At 41.0% G+C, this 22,654-nt stretch overlaps 1 protein-coding gene across 1 annotated transcript; it reads right to left on the bottom strand.

The window, feature by feature from the left end:
* Window positions 1-20,730: 20,730 nt before the first annotated feature.
* LOC142441481 (olfactory receptor 14J1-like) lies at window positions 20,731-22,654 on the bottom strand. Its single transcript, XM_075543449.1, has 2 exons — window positions 21,750-22,654; window positions 20,731-20,875 (listed from the first exon to the last, which is right to left on the bottom strand). The coding sequence occupies exons 1-2, from the start codon at window positions 22,652-22,654 to the stop codon at window positions 20,731-20,733; spliced, it is 1,050 nt and encodes a 349-aa protein (XP_075399564.1).

Raw genomic sequence — 22,654 nt, 5'->3', positions numbered from 1 at the left:
TATGACTTTACTATAATCTTTATATATTATTGCTGTACAATCATGCCTGATGGGCCCATGATGATTTTTTAGGGGCTGGCTCCCCTGACAAGAAATAATGTTTTTAATTTGAAAAGAAATCATTTTGTAGGGTGCTAGTGCAACTATTATCACAATCCACCCATCCATCCATTGTGTCAAGCACTTTTATAAAGTTGTTGCTATCACCATTATCAACACATTTTCTTACTACTTGAGCCGTTGAGACTAGCACCTCAATTCCACCCCCCAAAACCTTGATCATTTATAAATTATTATTACTTTGTTATGTCTTACACTGGTATCTCACTTCACCCACTTTTCTGTTGTTTGTCACCCAGGGAGGGGTTTATATGGAGATCCTTGTGATAGGTTCCCCCTTTCTACCCCACCATCCCTCCACCCTCCTCATATCACCACTCTCACCACTTGTCCTGAAGGATTCATATATCATAGATTCCCTGTGCTTCCAGTTCCTATCTGTACCCATAGAAGATATTCCTTTGGTTTAGTCAGATTTGTAAGGTAGAATTGATATAAATATTGTGTGGATGGGGAGGGGATGGAAGGGGAGGAAACATTTAGGATCTAGAGGAACGTTGCATGTTTTATCGCTACTACACTGCACGCTTACAGGCTTGTCTCTGCCCCGTGACTTTCTGCAAGGGGATATCCAGTTGCCTACTATGAACTTTGGGTGCCCACTCCACACTCCCTCTCATTCACAATGATATGATATTCTGTTCTTTGATGTCTGATATCTGATCCCATGGACACCTCATGATCACACAGCCTGGTGTGCTTCTTCCATGAGGGATTTGTGGCTTCTTAACTATATAGCTGCTTATTAATCTTCAAGCCTTTAAGACCCAAGATTCTATATCTTTTGATAGCCAGGCAACGTCAGCTTTCTTCACCACATTTGCTTACGCACCTGATTTTTCATTGTCAGCGAACATGTTGGGAAGGTGAGCATCATGGAATGCTAGTGAACATCATAGAATAATGTATTCTTGCATTGAGGGAGTACTTTAGTGGAGACCCAATGTCTATCTGCTACCTTAATACTAAACCTATAAATATATGCCCATAGATCTAATTCCCCATCACTATATATAAATATGTTTAGTTATTTACATTCCTATATTTAGACCTCTACAAATGCCCTTTACCTCCTAGTTTAGCATCTATTTTCTTTAACTTTCCTCTTGTCCCACTATCATGCTCAATCTTCATTTGGGTTTCAGTAATTCCTCTGGGTCACATTCCCTTTTTTCAAGCCCTACCAGGCCTCTTACAACCTGAGAGTGATGATGTTAATGCCATTTGGGGGCCTATACTGAAAAACAAAATGAAACACTAGATGTTTTTCTTGGTCTGTTTGTCTCTCTCACTTCATATAAGTAAATGTGCTGAGATGTCCCTGTTGCAGAAGCATACGCTGACCACATCAAAAAGTGAGGGTCATGGGAAGAGCTAGAGCAAAGAGCAATTCAGTTAACTGATCTTTGATAAGGGGCCCAAAAATAACAAATGGGAAGCAGATACCCTCTTCAATTCATGGTGCTGGCAAAAATAGATACGTAGCTGCAGAAAATGAAGCAAGACCTTTACTTCACTCCTTGCACAAGAATAAACTCAAGGTGGATCACAGACCTTGAGGTAAAACCCCAAACTACTAGGGCCATCAATGAGGGTTTGGGACAAACCTGAGAACCTTGGCAAAGGGATTACATAGGCTATCAGAAATCAGGAAGGACACCAACACAGAGGAGGCACAAATTGACCAATGGAACATACTAAAAATAACACACTTATGTACATCGAAAGAATTCACCAAGAGAGTAATAAGAGAGACTACAGAATGGGAAAACATCTTTAGCAAAGACACATCAGACAAAGGCCTTAGTACTAAAATATACAATACACTGCTAAACTACAACAAGAAAAAACCAAATGTCCACTCAGGAGGTGGGCAGAGGACCTGAGCAGGAGTATCTCAAGGGCAGAAATCCAAATGGACAATAAATATATGGGAAAATGTTCCAGATCTCTAGCCATAAGAGAAATGCAAATGAAAACAACTATGAGATACCACCTAGCACTCTCAAAGATAGTTCAATTCAAGAAATCAGAAATTAACAAGTGTTGGAAGGGATGCGGAGACAGGAGCTCTTTTCCACTGCTGGTGGACCGGTATGTATGTACAACCATTATGGAAATTGATTTGGTGATATCTAAAACAGTTGGAAATTGAGCTACCTTATGATCCAGCAACCCCCCTACTGGGCTTATACCCAGAAGAGACAAAAAACAAACCACGGCCAGACATATGTGCCCCAGTGTTCATGGTGGCACAGTTCATAATTGCAAGGAGTTGGAAACAGCCCAAATTCCCATCAACAAACAAATGAATTTTAAAAAACTCTGGTACATACATACAATGGAGTATTACCCATCCCTAAAAAGCAACGATGAACGCATGAAGCACATCGCCGCATGGGAAGAACTGGAGGAAATTATGCTAAGTGAAGTAAGACAAGCACAAAAGGACGAATACTACATGAGTCCACTGAGGTAAGCTCAAAAAAAATTCAAAAGGGGCATAGGGAAGAAGATAGTGTATACATCTGTCGCTGGGATGAGGCCCATGTAATATGGCAGGGGCCAGACTAAATTCAGGGATGCATATGGCATACATATGATAGCCCATTCAAAGGGAGGGTGGAAAAAGGTATGGGTAGCTGGGGAAACAGGGCACTAACCCACACAGGGGGAGGGTGTTGATTGTGGTTCCACAGGGAAAGAGAGAAAATACTCTCATCTGGAGCTCCAAGACAAGAACAAACACACTGACATGAAGCAGGGAACACAATAGAGAGGCCTGTGGGGCCGGCCCCATTACCAAATAAGTGGACAGACCCCCTTATCACCAATAAGAATTCACTTCAGAGGACAGCACTGATGCTACAGCTCAGGAAGAGGGGAAGAGGGACTGGTCTACTCAGAGCACACAGGATCCAAAGATAGGGGGCATAGGGGGAAAAAAAGAAAAGAGTGATGCATATCCTGGCTCACCAAGCCCTGAGGACAATGTTCCTGCTCACAAAAGCAATGCACGGAGATGATGACAGGGCCGGCCCCACCAAGGTACACACCATTCCTCCATTTACCCATAAAACCATTGGGGACAACACTAGAGACACACAGTGGGAATTGTGCCAGCCATGAGCTCACCACCCCGAAGCCAGCCTCTTGGGGCATGCAGCAGAGAAATGGGGGAAGCAGAGAAATGAATCCCCAGGGATAGAGGCGGTGGCAGGGCATGGCACCCCATCAGACTCCATTAGAAAGCACTCGTAAAGGAAAAGAAACAGACCCTGAACTATTCATACGTTTATGTGTGTATGCGTGTGTGCTTTTGTTATTGTAGCTATTGTTTTACTTTCTGTTGTTTTTCATGGTTCACAGTCTTGTAATAGTACATAGCATGTCTACCTGGAAGGGATAGGCAGAATAAACAAGCCAAAAGAGAGAACAATGGGATGACAGTTCTGGGGGGACATGGAGGTAAGGGAGGTGGGGGAAAGGAAGAGGGTGCTAACAAGCCCAGGGAAAAGGGAACAAAAAGTAATCCAAAATCAGTGTCAAACAGGGTATGGGAAGTCTTGCAGGGCTGGATAAAGTGCAATGTAACTGAGAGGAATTCCTAAAACCCAACCGAAGGCAGAACATGATAGTGGGACAAGAGGAAAGTACAAGAAAAAGAAGAAAGAAATAGGAGGCAAAGGGTAGTCATATAGATTTAAATACAGGCATAGAAAGATGTAAATATATTTATATATGACGAGGGAGAAATAGATCTATGTACATATATTTATAGGTTTAGTATTAAGGAAACAGATGGACAGTGGTCCCCTGCTCAAGTTCTCCCTCAATACAAGAACACTTTGTTCTAACAATTCGGCAGTCTGAGATGCTCTCCTGCTTCCTCCCCCCAACTATCATGATCCGAATTCTACCTTGCAGGGCTGGATAGGACAGAGGCTGTACACTGGTACATATGAGGGTTGGAGGTACAGGGAATCCAGGGTGGATGATACCTTCAGGACCAAGGGTGTGAGGGACGATGCTGGGAGAGTGGAGGGTGAGTGGGTGGGAAAGGGGGAACTGATTACAAGCATCCACATGTGACCTCTTCCCTGGGAGAGGGACAGCAGAGAAGGGGGGAAGGGAGACTCCGGATAGGGCAAGATATGACAAAACAACGATGTATAAATTACCAAGGGCATATGAGGGAGGGGGGAATGGGGAGGGAGGGGGGGGGGAAGAGGACCTGATGCAAGGGGCTTAAGTGGAGAGCAAATGCCTTGAGAATGATTGGGGCAGGGAATGTATGGATGTGCTTTATACAATTGATGTATGTATATGTATGGATTGTGGTAAGAGTTGTATGAGTCCCTAATAAAATGCAAAAGAAGAAAAGAGAAAAAAATGATTAGGGCAAAGACTATACAGATGTGCTTTATACAATTGATGTATGTATATGTATGAACTGTGAAAAGAATTGTATGAGCCCCAATAAATTGTTAAAAAAAAAGAACACTGTTCTAACAATTCGGCAGTCTGAGATGCTCTCCTGCCAGGCGCGATCGCTGATGACAATGGATGCACAAGCAAATGTGTTGAAGAAAGCTGATGGTTCCCAGCTACCAAAACATATAGAATCTGAAGTCACTGAAGACAATGGGTGCACAAGCAAATGTGGTGAAGAAAGCTGATAGTGCCCAGCTACCAAAAGATATAGCACCTGAAGTCTTAAAGACCTGAAAATAAACATGCAGCCATCTAGCTGAGAGGCAACAAAACCCACACAGAAGAAGCACACCAGCCTGTCCTGACTCAATCGCTGAGGACAAAGTGGGTGCATAAGCAAAAGTGGTGAAGAAAGCTGATGGTGCCAGGCTATCAAAGTATATAGCATCTGGGGTCTTAAAGGCTTGTAGACAATCAGGCGGCCATCTAGCTAAGAAACAACAAAGCGCACACGGAAGCAACACACTAGCCTACCCCGGCACGAATGCTGAAGACAAAGCGGGTGCATAGGCAAGTGAGGGGAAGAAGCTGATGGTGCCCAGTTGTGAAAACATATAGAATCTGGGGTCCCATAGGCTGGAAGATAAACAACAGGCCATCTAACTGAGAAACAACTAAGCCCACATGAAAAATACACACAAGCATATGAGATGAGAAGGCATCCAAGGGATCAGGGATCAGGCATCAAAGACAAAAAAAAAAAATCATAGCATTGTCAATGAGAGGGAATGCAGAGTGGGAACCCAGGGCCCATGTGGGGGAAATTGGACATCCCCTTGAAGAAAGGCTGTGGGGAGGTGATGAACCAGTCAGAGTGCAGTGTAGCAATGCTGAAACACAATTTTCCTCTAGTTCTTAAATGCTTCCTCCCCCCACTATCATGATCCCAATTCTACCTTACATATCCAGCTGGACCAGAAGATATACACTGGCACAGATGGGGACTGGAAATACAGGGAATCCAGGAGCCCCTCAGGATCAGTGGTGAGAGGAGAGATATCAGGAGGGTAGAGGGAGGGTGGAGGGACTGTAAGGGAGAAAGGGGGAACAGATGACAAGGTCCGCATATTATCTCCTCCCTGGAGGATGGACAGCGGAGAACTTGGTAAGAGAGACATCGGATGGTCTAAGATATGATAAAATAATAATTATTTATAAATTATCAAGAGCAGGGGACAGAGAGTGGAGAGGGAGGGGAAAAATGAGGAGCTGATACCAAGGGTTCAAGTGGAAAGCAGGTGTTTTGAGAATGATGATGGCAACATACGTACGAATGTGCTGGACATAAAGGATGTATATATGGATTGCGTAAAGAGTTGTATGAGCCCCTAATAAAATGAGTATATATATATTTTTAAAAAAACAGAATCAGAGGAACAACAAAAAAGCAGAATTTGAGAAAGAACAGCAAGGACAGTGATCAGAATTTTTTTTCTGGGGTTGCAAAAGTGAATGATGAGACTTTGAATAGTCAGTTTAGCAGTTCAATTTTTTTCATACTATTATTGGTCAGGTTGTCTGTTTTTCTAGAAGTTATACATGTTGACACCACTCATCCTTCTAGAGGAGAACAGTTACATCTTTTAAAAGAGTCCTGGTCAGATACTGGGTGAGGAGTAGGGCTGCTAACCCCAAGGTCAGCAGTTAAAAATCCCCAGCAGCTCCACAGGAGATGAGACTTTCTACTCTGGTAAAGATTTACGGCCTTGTAAATCCACACTGCACAATAGAGTCACTGTGAATCAGGATTGACTCTCTGGCAGTGACTGTGTTGTTTGGTCTAGGTACTTTAAATGAAAAACCCACTGTGTACGCCCACAGCCATTGAGTGGATTCCCATGCATAGCGATCCTACATAGATTTTCTGAGGCTGTGAATCTTTACAGGGCAAATAGTCACATCTTTCTCAGATGAGTAGCTGATGTATTTGCATTGCCCACCTTGTGGCCCAATGCTTCTCTCACAGTGCCACCAGGGCTCCTGAAATAAATAAAATGTCATTTTAAATAACATTAATTGATTTTCCTTATCTGAGAATATATGTTTGTTTAACATGTCAAGTTCCCAATCCCTTTCTGAGCCACATCCAGGGGAGTGTAATGCAGTTTTTACCTGAATTTTGAAGGAGGTCAAGTCTATCAGACATTATTCCAAAAACTAGTCATTGAGTTGACTCGGACTCACTTTGGCATCTCAGAGTACAAATGCCTTATTGGGTGGGTAACCAAGCTGAAAGCCATTGTGCCAGGGGGAGGCGGTACCTCACTGTAGTTCTGATTTTCATCTTTTAATGACCGATAATATCAAGCATTGTTTCATTTGTTTCTAGCATCTGAATGTCTCTTTTGGAGAAATATATGTTTGTGTCTTTGTTTTTGTTATTGTTGTTGCTGAGCTGTTAAATTTTTCTATAAAATTTAGAGATCAGTGTGTTAGGTTTCTGAGGAGGTTTACCTTGGTATTGGCTTTTCAACAAAATGAAAGAATTCACACGGCAGAATAACTTTTGTAAATCCAAATAACCTTGATAACAACAATAAAACACTTTTTTAGTTTTAGCATCCAAATCTCACGTAAAATTGACTAAAGGCTCATGCTAATCCTAAAAAGATTGATTGCAATAAGTTAATATAACTTATTGTAGAGTTAATGTCTTGCCAGGGTGAGTTCGATCTTCTCTTAAATAAAGATGCCTTGAAGAGTTTTGTCAGCGTTCAAGAGAAGTTAATGTAAAGAAAGTCAGCACCAAGCAGCAGGTGAAGGTCGATAGTCTTTGGATAAAGCAAGGATACTGGACAGTCAATTTGTATTATCAGGGGCCCATAAGGTCATTTTTTTTCTCCTGCTGATTCCATGCACAGCAGATCTGAAGGTGGCCTTGTCCCGTGCCAGCCTGACAATTGTTATGATTGAACACGTTGTAGAAGCCTCCATGCCAATTCATCTCAACTAGAGTTTCTCTCCTTTTGGATAACCAAGCATGATGATCTTCTTCAGGAACCGGGTCTCTCAGCAAACAGAGCAAAGACTAAGTTAGTTAGTAAACAACCAGGACACCAATTGATAGTGGCTAGTATAATCACTATGGAGCCCTAGTGGTGTAGTGGTTATGTGTGGGGCTGTGATACTCCTCATAAGCAGGACAAAATTATCAGCAGCTCCACAACAGAAATACTGAGATTTCTACTCCCATAAACAGTTACAGTCTTCAATGTCAGAAACTCACCGGGGATCACTGTGAATCAGCCTTGACTTGTTTGCAGTGAATGAGTGGTCAATCACAACAGAGTTTAGGCACCTGGACTGTGGAATATAAGAACCCAGTTAATTAAGGAAGTGGTGTTGGGTATGCATGTGGGGGTCAAGTAGGGGCAGAGGCTGCTAGCAGTGGGTGGTGGGTAACTCTTAGGTGAAACTCAGGAAAAATAGTTAACTGATTAGTACTCAGCCAATGAGGAAGGGGACTTGTAAAGTAGAAGATAAAATGATATTTTTTTAATTCTATGGGGTCATTTTTATTTGAAATGGGCACACTTTACAATAGGTTCAATCTGTGATAGACATAAATAATGCATAAGTAGGAGGATACTGCCATTGCTGTACCTTATGCTTTGAATTTTAAAAAAGAGAGATAGAAAGAAAATCATCAATTGAGAACATGTAATTATAGTCCTTGTGTTAGTCTCGGTTGACTAGAGAAACACATTCAAAGACACTCACATGTGCATAAGAGAGAGCTTTATATCAAATATAATTATATATTGAGGAAAACATCCCAGCCTAGTCCAGATCAAGTCCCTAAGCCCAATATTAGCCCATATGTGTGATACCAGTCTATAAATTCCTCTTCACACTCACACAACACAAACAATGATGCCAAAGAAGGAAGACCATAGCCAGTGGGTGAAAAGTCTTGTAGATCTAGTGGTGGTGGAATCATCTCAGGGCTCAACTGGGTCTCCGCATGTCTCTCCCAGTTACAGGGTTCTAGTTCCATCAGCGTAGCTCCATGTGGCTTGTCAGAAGGAAGATGAAGGCAAGAGAGTGCATGTCCCACCTCCAAATAGGAAGACTGGAGATCCAGAATGCTCAGGAGAAGGCCATGCCCACACAGAGGCATTATTGACTAAGACTTGAATGACAGGATAGACTCCAACCCTTCACAAGTTGACAGGTTACATAACCACCACCGCCTTCTACTTCTTCATGTTTGGATTTGAATTTGGATTTCAAGTGAATATCATTTAAAACCTGAGGTAGTTAGTTTATTGTGCCAACCTGGCCAATAAACACATGTGGGATTAATTGGAGGGTGGAGCGATAAATGGCTTGGTGAGCCTTGCCTTGTTTGTTTCTTGCTCTTTGTTCATCATACCAGTGTATGGCTACCTTGATTGTTCTTTGCCACTCTTTGCAAGCTACTCTACCTGTCGGACACCTAAGCCGTGGACTGAGTCACTGTAATTTGAGGTTCCTTCAAGACCTGCTTTGCCACACTATTGGAATTTACATCTCTTGAGCTTGGCACTGTTGGACTCAGTCATCTGGCTGACTGTTGGTAACCTGCCTTGCTGTTTGTTGCCTGTACCTGGATATCCTGAATTGCTCTACAGAGAACTATCGAGCAGTCCTCAGGACTTGAAGGACTATCAGTGTCTTACAACTGTCTCCTGGGAGTGAGTTGCACTGAGCTATTTGTACTGTTGTATAATTTAATTAGCTGTTTCTTTCTGATGTTATACATCTATATATCTTTATAAATATATGTAAAATTATACTCCAGAGAACCCTATCAAACACACTTGGTAGAAGGAGTGCTTATAGAGAAATAAAATCATAAATATGGGCTTCTTAAATTGGCTTTCTGGCCTGATTAGTCTTAACAGCCCTGAAAATGCTATTTCTACGCCCCAACGCATGGATAAGTCTGCTACTCTTACTAATCTATAGTATGAAATAGTAAAGCTAATATCTACAGTATCTTCATCAATAGATTGTGATAGAAGGAGAAGCTCTGAGTGATCGTATCTTTGATATTTTCAGGGAGTTATGTCAGGATGTCAAGTATAGGGAAGCTGGTCTTTCTTATAATGGAAAGTGTGATTTAAGGAGAGGGATGGTCTCAGAGCCTCAGAAGTGCACCTCAGGTGCAGACTAACAGATTTGAAAGCTTTCATCTGTGCTACAAAGGAGAGCTTCTCTCCTCTAGTAATAGAGCTGACATTGCTGAGAACCAGGTCCAGAGTCTCTTTACGCGAGTGGCTGAATTACAACAAAAGCTGAATGGCAGATCTAGAGCAATGTCTGATACCAAAGTGAGGATATCGGTAGGGAAAGTTGGAACCCTGAAACATGGGATCAGACCATATGAGCTGATGATCCAGAAGAGGAGGGTATTGAGCCCCTAGAAACAATTGACCCACGCCAGTCAATAGACCCAGGCCTCCCAGCTAAAGGTATTAATGCACTATCAATAAAACAATCTACACCTGAGCAGATTAGCCAAGGATTTCAAGCTGAAATGCCAGGTGCGGCTGCATGGGTTGCATGGCCTGCGGGAGCAGCCTTACAAGATATTGCTGAGACCACCTGGGGCACACTCTCACCACCCATTATTTCCCTTCGATCTGTACCTAAAATTAAGTCTCAGAAAGCTCCTAAAGGTGAGGTTGAGATGATTACCCAAGAATAATTGCGTTATACTCACAAAGATGTTCTCAAGTTTTCAAATACGTACAAGCAGAAGCCTGGGGAATATCCTTGGGAATGGTTCCTGAGGGTGTGGGATACTGGGGCATTAAATATAATATTAGACTTCTCTGTGTTTCTGGATATGGGACCCCTAGGCACAGATTCTTCTTTCAATGTCTCTGTGAGAGCGGCTACTAGAGGATCTAATTATTTGGTTGGCTTGCTGAAGCATGGACTGCCAGATGGCCTAGATTAGACCAATTTGAAGTACCTGACCTATCCTGGTGCACTGTAGAGGAAGGCATCCCCAAAGCTTAGGGAAATTGTTATGTTGGAATGGATCTATCAGGGAATTCATATAGATCCAAAAAGGGGGTGTCCTGAGGACATATCTTTTACAACAACCATAAGAAATAGGTTTGTGAAGTAGGCCCCAGTATCTCTTAAGACTCCTATAATTGCTATTACAGTGGGCACTTCTCTAAGCGAACTCTGACATTTCCCCACAATGGGGCTCATTGGTCCCCATGATGGTGGAAGGCACGTGTCAGCACTGAATCAACAGAGACAGGGTGGGCATGGTTGTCATAGACAATAAGTTCTCAGTAGTAATCAAAGCAACCTGTCTCATGTGCAGTTATGGCATTAGCTACTTAGCCACGGTGTCCCTAGGAATGAAATAGATGGGAAACCTACTAAATATTTACATGATCTATGCTGGCAGAAGTATGCTAGATCAGGTGAACAGCAGAATAGACAGTCATGATCACTCAATCAGTTCCCTAACTTGAGCCAGTTGGAGACCCACAACCCCTTGAATGAGGAGAAGGCTGGGTCCCTTTGCAGAAAGACCCTGCTAAATCACTGAAGGCTCATATTTTTAGTATTTTTTGTAGCCTTCCCCAAAGGGGCCTGCAACCTTTCACAAGAGTGACTGTTCATTGGAGAAAAGGAAATAATCAAACTTTTGGGGGATTACTGGACACTGGCTCTGAACTAACACTAATTCTAGGAGACCCAAGGTGTTTTTAAGTCCCAACAGTCAGAGTGGGGGCTTCTGGTGGTCAAGTTATTAATGGAGTTTTAGCTCATGTACACCTCACGGTGGGTTCAGTGATCTCCTGGACCCATCCTGTTGTTATTTCCCAAGTTCTAGAATGCATCATTGGAAATCACATAATTACTAACTGGAAGAACCCCCATATTGGATCCCTGAAATGTAGAATTAGGACTATCATGGTAGGAAAGACCAAGTGGACAGCTTTAGAACTACCATTGCCTAGGAAAATAATAAACGAAAAACAGTACTGCATTCCTGGAGGCATTGCAGAGATCAGTGCCACCATCAAAGAATTGAAAGATGCAGGGGTGATGAGTCATAGCACATCCCCATTTAACTCACCTATTTTGCCTATAAAGAAGACAGATGGATCTTGGTGAATGACAGTGGATTATCGTAATCTTGACCAGGTGGTGACTCTCCAATTGTAGTTGCCATTCCAGATGTGATTTCATTGCTTGAGCAAATTCATAATTTCCCTGGTACTTGGTATGCAGCTATTGATCTGGCTAATGCCTTTTTCTCAATATCAGTCTCCATGGACCACCAGAAGCAGTGTGTCTTCAGCTGGCAGGGACAATACACTTTCACAACTTTCCCCCAGGGGTACATCAATTCTTCTGTCCTGTGCCATAATTTAGTCCGCAGGGCCCTTGATCACCTGTGTATTCCAGAAAATGTCTCACTGATCCATTATATTGATGGCATTATGTTGATACATCCACTAAGGAGGATGTATCAAAGACTCTAGATTAATTGGTTCAATATCTGCATATAAGAGCTTGGCAAATTAACCCAATGAAGATTCAGGCGCCCTCCACTTCAGTAAAATTTCTAGGGGTCCAGTGGTGTTGGGCATGTCGATATAATCCTACTAAAGTGAAGAATAAACTATTGCATTTGGCCCCCCTCGATGACTAAAGAGGTGGCACAACACCTAGTGGGCCTCTTTGGACTTTGGAGGCAACATATCCCTCACTTGGGTGTTCTACTTTGACCTATTTATCAAATGACAAATAAGGTATCAAATTTTGAGTGGGGCCCAGAACAAGAAGAGGTTCTTCATCAGGTTCAGGCTGCCATGTAAGCTGCTTTGCCACTGGGACTATATGATCCAGCTGACCCTATCGTGCTAGAGGTGTCAGTTGTAGATAAGGTGCTGTGTGGAGTCTTTGGCAAACCCTTATTGGTGAATCACAGCAGAGACTGTTGTGATTTTGTTGTAAAGTTCTGTCATCTTCTGCAGGCAACTACTTCCCCTTTGAAAAACAGCTGTTGGCCTGTTACTGGGTCTTGGTGGAGACTGAATGCCTCACCAGGGCCACCAAGTCACCATGAGATCTGACCTACCCATCGTGAACAGGGAATTGTCTGACTCATAGAAACATAAATTTGGAAGTACACAACAACACTCCGTTGCTTAATGGAAGTGGTATATTTGAGATTGGGGCAAAATAGAACCTGAAGGGACAAGTAAGAAGTGGCCCAAATGCCCACAGTCCTATTACTGTGATATTACCTTGTTTCTCCCAGTCTGCACCTATGGCCTGCTGAGCAGCTCCTTAAAATGTTTTAACTGAAGACTGAAAAAGTCCACAAAGGGAAATCTTCCAAATGGGCAGAACTTCACGCAGTGCACCTGGCCGTTCAGTTTGCCTACAAGGAAAAATTGCCTGATGTGAGACTGTATAGAGACTGTGGCTAATGGCTTGGCTGGGTGGTGAGGGAATTGGAAGGAACATGATTGGAATATTGGTGACAAGAACGTTTGGGGAAGAGGTGTGTGGATAGACCTCTCTGAATGGGCCACAAAAGTAAAGATAATTGTGTCTCATGTGAACACTCACCAAAGGATTACCTCTGAAGAGGAGGACTTTAAGAATCAAGTGGATAAGGTGACATGCATTGTGGAGACTGGGCCTCCTCTTTCCTCAGCCACTCCTGTCATCGCTGAATGGGCACAAGAGCAAAGTAGACATGGAGGCGGGGATAGTGTTTATGCATGGGTGCAGCAACATGGACTTCCACTCAACAAGGCTGACTTTACCACTGCCACTACTGAGTGCCCCATTTGCCAGCAGAAGAAACCGACATTAAGTCCAAGATATGAGACCATTCCTCGGAGTGATCAACCGGCAATTTGGTGGCAGGTTGATTACATAGGATCTCTTCCATCATGGAGGGGACAGTGTTTTGTTCTTACTGGAATAGACACCTACTCTGGATATGGATTTCCCTTCCCTGCATGCAATGCTTCTGCCAAAACTACCATTCGTGGACTTAGAAAATGCCTCATCCACCGGCATGGCATCCCACATAGCATTTTGCTTCAAATCAAGGAACTGACTTCACAGAAAATTCAGTGCAGCAATGGGCCCATGCCCATGGAATCCACTGGTCGTATCATGTGCCTCATCATCCTGAAGCTGCCGGCTTGATAGAACGATGGGTTGGACTCCTAAAAACACAATTATGGTGCCAACTAGGTGGCAACGACTTGCAGGGCTGGGGCAATGTTCTCCAGGAAGCTGTATATACTGTAAACCAAAATATGGTGCCACATCTCAAATACCCAGAATTCATTGATCCAGGAACCAAGGGGTGGAAACTGGAGTTCTACAACTTACTTTTACTCCTAGTGATCCACTTGCATCATTTTTGCTTCTTGTCCCAGCAACCCTGTGTTCCTCGGGCCTGGAGGCCCTGTTACCGAAGGAAGGAGCTCTCCCATCTGGAAACACAGCACGGATTTCCCTGAACTGGCAGCAGAGAATGCCCCCTGACCTTTTGGGCTTCTCATGGATCAAAAGGTTAGGAAGTGTGTCACTGTACGGAGTGGTGTGAATGATCCTGATTACCAAGGAGAAATTGGAGTGGTACTACATAATGGTGGTAAAGAAGGATATTTCTGGAATCCAGGAGATCCCATAGGCTGACCCTTAGTGTTATCAAGCCCCGTGATTATAGTAAATTCTAAATTATAGCAGCCCAATCCTGACAGGATATCTAATGACACAGACCCCTCAGGAATGAGAGTCTGGGTCGCCCCACCAGACAAAAAAACCCACAGCCAGATGAGGTGCTTGCCGAGGGCAAAGGTAATACAGAATGGCTAGTAGAAGAAAGTATTTCTACCAATCAGTTATGACCATATGATATATTGCAAAAGCGAGGTTTGTAATCATCAGAGTATTTTCTTTATATGTGCTTATTGAATATATTTCCTTTGTTCATGTATATCAGATTCAATTGGATTCAGTGTGTTTTCATTTATATGTATGGTAGGTGCTTGATGTTAAGCATAAGTATGATTTCATTAATGTCTGGAAATTATATATGACTAAAGAATTGTGTACAGGTGCCAAGTTGGCAAGGGGTGGATTGAGGTAGTTAATTTATTATGACAACCTGGCTAATAAACACATGTGGTATTAATTGAAGGACAGAGAGATAAATGGCTTGCCTTTCTTGTCTCTTTGATCATCAGACCAGGGTGCAGCTGCCTTGCTTGTTCTGTGCCTCAATCTACAAGCTACATTACCTGTGGGACACCTAACTCGTGGACTATATTGCTGTAATTTGAGGTTCCTTCAAGACCTGCTTTGCCACACCATTGGAATTTGCATCTCTTGAGCTGAGGACTGTCCGACAGACATCTGTCTGACTGTTAGTAACCTGCCTTGCTGTTTGCTGCGGCCTCAAGATTTTAGGACTGCTAGAGTCTCACAACTGTCTTCCCAGAGTGAGTTGCACTGATCCATTTGTCCTGCTTTATAATTTAATAAACTGTGTTTTCTTATGTTATCTATCTATCTCTATATATTAGCATTCTGGATTTTGTTCTCTAGAGAAACTTGTCTAACACAGTACTAAATAATAATCAAGGAGCCCTGGTGGCATAGTGGTTATGGTTATGCATTGGGCTGGTAACCACAGGGTCAGCAGTTCAAAACCAGTAGCTAACTAAAGAAGAAAAATGTGGTATCATACTCCAATAAACAGTTACAGTCTTGGAAACCCAAGGGGCTTTTCTTCCCTACTATGGGGTCGCTAAGAGTTGGAATTGACTTGAGGGCAGTGAATATGTTTTCTGGATCCATAATAGTTAACAAGTTCATGCAATGATAATATTCCATCCTCATCTAGCTCAGGTCTACTACAGACTGGAAAACTTCATCAAGTGTGGTTTTATTACCACATTTTATGTTTTAATGATCATCACATTTACTCACATCTCCAGTAGTCAGATTTCTTATTGATGAAGTTGAAGAGGACAGTGGTAGCATTGCTTATACTAAACTGTCAGAATGACTTGTTTAGGGATCTTCCTTCTGTCGCTGTCAAATACTTGAAATTATTTCTCTTTGGGGTGCATTTATGAGTCTATTGAAATGATCAGATATTAGGGAACTCCTTACTCACTTTCTTGAATTAATGAGTGATTTTCTCTGTAAGGTAAGAACAAAATAAGAAAATCCATCACCATTCAGTCAAGATAGCCCTGCAGCTTTGTGCCAGCATAAAAACAAACAAAAAGAAAAAGAAATAAATGTTAAAAATTGTAGGGTTGGTTGGAAAGTAGGAACAAATTACAAGAATCTACATATAACCTCCTTTTGGGGGATGGACAACAGGAAAATGCTTGAAGGGAGATGTCATACTGTATAAGATATGACAAAATAAGTGGGGGAAATATGAGGGGCTAATACCAGGGGCTAAAGTGGAAAGCAAATGTTTTGAGGATGATGAGGACAATGAATGTATAAATGTGCTTGACATAATAGATGTATGTATGGATTGTGAGAAGAGTTGAATAAGCCCCTAGTAAAATTATTTCACAAAAAATTTAAAACTGGAAAGAAAGAATCATACAGCTTTTAATTCACAGATAGCAAAGTGTAGTAGAAATACCAAAGAATCCATAAAAATCAATTCAAATTTTAAAATAAGTTTAGAAAGAGCATGTATATAAGGTCAATATACAAAAATCAAGAGTCTTTATAAATATGGTCACAAAAGTAGTCAACAGAATTTAACAATAGCACCAAATATGTAAAAATAAATTTAATAGACGTGTACAAAGACACCACATTGAAAATATATATAAATTTGGAGAAGATTTTTAAATACCAAAGTAACTATAGGATAATTCTTGCTCATGGATTAGAAGTCAGAATCTCTGAAAGAAGACAATTCTTGAACCTTTGCTTTATCACTTAAATGTAATTCCAATCAAATTCTAAGCAGATATTTTGAAAAGTGGAAAAAAAAGATTTTAAAAGTATATAGTTATATGACATCCCTCACTGCCCCATGGCCCTACGGGGGACATCACTGGAGACACAGTGTGGGAATGGACCCAAGGTGACCCTACCATACCAAGACAAAACACTAAAGTCACACAAGAGAACAACAAGGGAAGCTGAGAAAAAAAGTCCCCAGTGAATACCAAAAATAGACTTTGGGGCCAGGTCATGGACCCCATCAGACTCGACCAGACAACACCCCTAAATATCAACAAACAGGCCTCAAACTATTTACAGGGGTTTCTTTTTTTGGTAAATGGTTTGTTGTTATTTTTCTTTTATTTTCTATTGTTGCATTGTTTTTCTCTATCTTGATTTTGTGCATACTATTATTTCTGCATGTCTATCTAGATAACACAGATAGGATAAACAATCTGGAGGAGAAAACAATGGAACCAATGGTTGTGGGGGGACATGGAAGAACGGGAGGTGGGGGAAAGTAATTAGGTGTTACCAAATGCAGGGACAAGGTAATAGTAAGTGGTCCAAAATCAGTGGCGAGGAGTGTGTAGGAAGCCTGGTAGGACTTGATCAAGGGCAATGTAACTGAGAGTAATTACTGAAACCCAAATTAAAGCTGAGCATGATAGTGGGACAAGAACAAATTAAAAGGAAATAGAGGAAAGAACTAGGAGGCAAAGAACATTTATAGAGGTTTAAATACAGGCATATACATATGTAAATATATTTATATATGATGTGGAAATAGATCTATGTGCATATATTTATAGGGTTAGTATTAAGGTAGCATATGTACATTGGGCCTCCACTCAAGTACTCCCTCAATGCAATAATATTTTGTTCTATTAAACTGGCATTCCATGATGCTCACCTTCCCGACACAATTATTGACAAAGTCAAAGCAGGTGAATAAGCAAATGTGGTGAAGAAAGTTGATGGTGTGAGGCTATCAAAAGATATAGCATCTGGGGTCTTTAAAGCTTGAAGATAAACAGGCAGCCAGGTAGCTGAGAAGCAAGAAAGCCCACGTAGAAGAAACACACCAGCCTATGTGATCATGAGTTTTTGATGGGATCAGGCATCAAAGAACAAAAAAATCATATCATTTTGAATGAGGGGGAGTGCAGAATGGAGACCCAAAGCCCATCTGTAGGTAACTGGACATCCCCTTACAGTAGTCACAGGGAGGAGATGAGCCAGTCATGATTCAGTGTAGCAATGATGAAACATACAACTTTCCTTTAGTTCTTTAATGCTTGCTCCCCTCCACTATCATGATCCCAATTCCAGCTTACAAATCCCATTAGACCAGAGGATGTACACTGGTATAGAGAGGAATTGGAAATACAGGCAGTCCAGGACAGATGAACCTCTCAGGACCATTGGTGACCGTGACAATACTGAGATGATGGAAGGGAAGGTGTGTAGAAAAGGGGAATCCCTCACAAGGATCTCCATATAACTCCCTGACAGGAGATGCACAACAGAAAAGTGGGTGAAAGGAGACATTGGACAGTGTAAGACATGACAAAATAATAATAATTTATGAATTATCAAGGGCTCGTGGGGGAGGTGGAGTGTGGAGGGAGGGGAAAAATTAAGAGCTGATCCCAAGGTCACAAGTAGAAAGAAAATATTTTGTGAATGATGATGGCAGCAAATGTTCAAATGTGCTTGACACAACGGATGTATCTATGGATTGTCATAAGAGTTGTATGAGTCCACAATAAATTGATTAAAAAATTATATAGTTATAAAACAGATTTAGAGTAGCTGAGAAGCCTGTAAAACAGAGCAAAATTGTGTTAGGACATTTAGACTACCAGATATAAAATGACTATAAATTTAAAGTAATTATAAAGTTTTATATCATAAACATGAACAATTCCACATGAACACATAAAGTAGAAAAAAATGAAAACAGTCATTTGATTTATTATAAAATGAAAAACTTTCATTTTAAATTAATTGGTCAGGTCTAATTGGATATCTATTTGAATAAAGTGAATAATGCAATGTACCTCAAACTATACACAGATGCTTTTTTCTATAGATTATACCTAAATGTGAAAAATAAAACAATAAACCTTCTAGAATAAAATCAGTATTGTTTTAATAATTCTTGTTTTATAGTGAGTTCAAAAAATTTTCAGCCTGGATTATTCTACAATATCATTAATATATAGCTACTTGTGATTTCATTTTACCTCTACTGGCTAATTTTATTACACATTATTATTATTTTTTAATCATTTTATTGGTGACTTGCACAATTCTTATCACAATCCATACATACATCAATTGTGTAAATCACATATGTACATTCTTTGTCCTCATCATTCTCAAAACGTTTGCTCTCCACTTTAGCCCTTGGCATCAGTTCCTCATTTTCCCCCAACCCACTCTGCTCCCCCCTCCATCATGAAATCATAATAATTTATAAATTATTACTTTGTCATATCTTACACTGTCTGAATTCTCCCTTCAGCCACCTTTCTGCTGTCCATCCCTCAGGGAGGAGGTTATATGTAGATTCCTGTAATCGGTTCCCCATTCCACCCCACCTTCCCTCCACCCTTCTTGTATAGCCAATCTCACCACTGGTCCTTAAGGGGTTATTTTTCCTGGGTTCCCTATGTTTACACATCCTATTTGTAGAAGTGTACATTTTCTGGTGTAGCCCAATTTGTAACGTAGAACTGGGATCATGATACTAGGGGAAGTGGGGGTGGACAGGGAAGGAAGCATTTAACAGCTAGAGGAAAGTTGTATGTTTCATCTTGCTACACTGCACCCTGACTGGCTTGTCTCCTCACCACCACCCTTCTGTAAGGGGATGTCCAGTTGCCTACAAATGTGCTTTGCGTCCCCACTCCACACCCACTGTCATTCACAATGATATGATTTTTTTGTTCTTTGATGCCTGATACCTGATCTCTTTGACACCTCGTGATCAATCAGGCTGGTTTGCTTCTTCCACATGGGCTTTTTTGCTTTTAATCTAGATGGATGCTTATTTACCTTCAAGTCTTTAAGAGCCCAGACACTGTATCTTTTGATAGCCGGGCACCATCAGCTTTCTTCACCACATTTGCTTATGCACCCACTTTTTCTTCAGTGATCATTTTGGGCAGGTGAACATCATGAATGCCAGTGTAATAGAACAAAATGGTCTTGCATTGAGGGAGTATTTGAGTGGAGGCCCAATGCCCATATGCTACCTTAATACCCTATAAATATATGCACATAGATCTATTTCCCCATCCTCATATATAAATATTTACATATATGCATGCCTTTATTTAGACCTCTATAAATGACCTTTGCTGCCTAACTCTTTCCTCTATTTAATTAAAATTTTTTCTTGGCCCACTATGATGCTCAGCCTTAATTTGGTTTTCCATAATGCCTCTTGGTTACATTACCCTTGATCAACCCTACCAGGCCTCCACGGATTTGGATCACTTGTTCTTCCCTTGTCCCTGGTTTTGTTTACACCACTTCCTCAGCCCCCCCCCACATCCTCTCCCTTGTCCTCCCCAACTGTTGGTCCCCTTGTTTTCACCTCCAGATTGTTATCCAGCCTATCTTATTTAGACAGATCTGAAGAGATTATAACATGCACAAAAATAAGGCAGAGCAAAACCAAACAAGAAAAGGAAACCAAACAACAATAAGAAAAAGCCAATGACAAAGCAGACAAAACAAAAAACACAACAACAAAAGAAAAGCTTGAAGCTAGTTCAAGGAATGTTTTTGACTTTAGGAATGTTTTCTGGTTCACTTTAATGGCATGCCAAGGCCTGACACTAAGTCTGTTTTTGGTATTTCCTGGAGACTTCGTAGCTCTGTTCCCCTTGCTGTTCTGTTGCATGATCTTAGTGTTTTGCCTCAGAGTGGTGGGATCAGATCAGGCAGAATTCCCACACTGTGTGTCCAGTCTTCTCCCCTGTAGGGCTATGGGTCAGTGAGGGATGTCATTTTTAATTGTAGGACTGCCACTGGCTAATTTTTGTTGTGCCCCTCAAAACCGAAGGCTTCTATATTCATTAATCCTGGAAATACAATTATCTTAGAAATTATTTCTCTGAATATTGTTCAGAACTCATTCCCTAAAAAAGTAAAGACAAGAAGTTTAACATATTTTCCGGAATTATTACTGGATGCAATACATGTCCTCCTTTTTGGGGACCCAAATAATTTCCAATGCTTTAAAAAATAAAGCATTTCCTTTTTATTTAACCTCTGGCAGTGGGAAAAACTTGGATATATCTTTCATTGTGTTAATTCTATCTTTTGGGTTTTTCTTTTTGCATTTTATGTGCTGCTTTATTTACTTTTGTAATTTTGAATTTTAATCATCACATATATATAATATTTTGTTTAATTTTCAAAGGTACATTTTCTTTTTCCATGCATATTATTATTTCAATAATATTTCTTCTTGCATTCATTTAATAGTATTTCTTCTTTCATTCATTTAATAGTAGAACAATAAGAATTTGAGACTACATGCGATTGTTACATTATTTTAAAGATAGTTCCAGGTGATTAATAGAACACAAATCATTGCGTCTGGAGAGGCAATGTAAATGATACATTTCAAAGGGTCTTCTTTGTGTATTACTGACTGAAGCACTGTTTTCCTTGCAGAATGACATCTTAATAGGATCTTAGTGGACTCATCAATTGTAAAAGAACATTGATCCTCAGTGTTTGCATACAATGTAGTACAGCAGACTGCAGTGTAAGCGGGAAAAATTCGAAAGGACTCTCAAATTGACTAAGTACAATGACAACCTGATAAAAACGAACAGGAAAGAGAGATTAAGTCACAGTCTATAAAATTCAAGTTCATTTTTCACCACCAGGCTTTGTAGGGTGATATTTTGACCTACAATAATAATGTGAGTTGTTAATATGTAACTGTGTGTTTCAAGGATTTTTATTGTTCAATGATAGTTAATTTATACAACTTCCTCTACTATAGATTTTCATTTAGCTTTTATTTCTTGATTGACTTTGTTGTGTCCTTTCCAATATGTTTTGGTTTTGTTTCCCAAATTGAAATTGAAGACTTATCTCATCAAAACAGGTAAGGTTTTCTTTCTGTGAACACCTTTCTTAGAGCAGTCTTCATGGCTTTGTTCCTTAGGCTGTATATCATTGGATTGAATGTTGGGGGTACAACTGTATAAAGAACAGTAAGTAAAATGTCTAGCACAGTTGGAGAATCAGAAGGTGGCTTTAGAAACTCAAATAGCCCAGTAGAGATAAATAATATGACCACACACAAATGGGGTAGGCAAGTTGAAAATGCTTTTGCTCTACCCTCAGCAGATGGCATTCTGAGCACAGTAGAGAATATGTTTATGTAGGAGAATCCAATACAGATGAAGGAAACAAATGCTGCCAAGGACACAAAGGCAGAGACTCCAAGCTCTGGGATGTAGTCATTGGAGCAAGAGAGTTTCAGGAGTTGTGGAATATCACAGAAGAACTGGTGAATGACATGGGGACCACAGAAGTGGATGGAGAAAGTAGCAGCTGTGTGCATGACCCCAGAGATGAGCCCACTGGTCCAGGCAGCTAAGACTCCGTGAACAGAAGTCCTGCTGTCCATGATGATTTCATAGCGCAATGGATAGCAGATGGCCACGTAGCGGTCATAGGACATCACTGTGAGCATGGCTAACTCAGCACAACCAGAGAAATTAAGTGCAAAACACTGCAGCATACACTCCCAGAGAGAAATAGTGCCACTGTGCATGAAAGAAGTACAAATGGATCTTGGTACAGTCGTAGTAATGTAGCACAGATCCATAAATGACAGGTGCCTCAGGAAGAAATACATAGGTGAGTGGAGACTATGATCTATGGAAGTCACAGTGATGATGAGCATATTGCCAGTTAAAGCCACCAAGTAGAAGACTAAAAATAGAGAAGCCTGTAAGATTTCTATCTCAGGATTGCCAGGAAAATTCACGAGAAGAAATCCACTCATTGTAGTTAAATTCGTCAT

The sequence above is a fragment of the Tenrec ecaudatus genome, chromosome 1, assembly GCF_050624435.1.
Source record: "Tenrec ecaudatus isolate mTenEca1 chromosome 1, mTenEca1.hap1, whole genome shotgun sequence".
NCBI classification, from domain to species: Eukaryota; Metazoa; Chordata; class Mammalia; order Afrosoricida; family Tenrecidae; genus Tenrec; species Tenrec ecaudatus.
The sequence above is the reverse complement of the archived record's forward strand: the minus strand, read 5'-3'. Positions and strand labels throughout refer to the sequence as shown.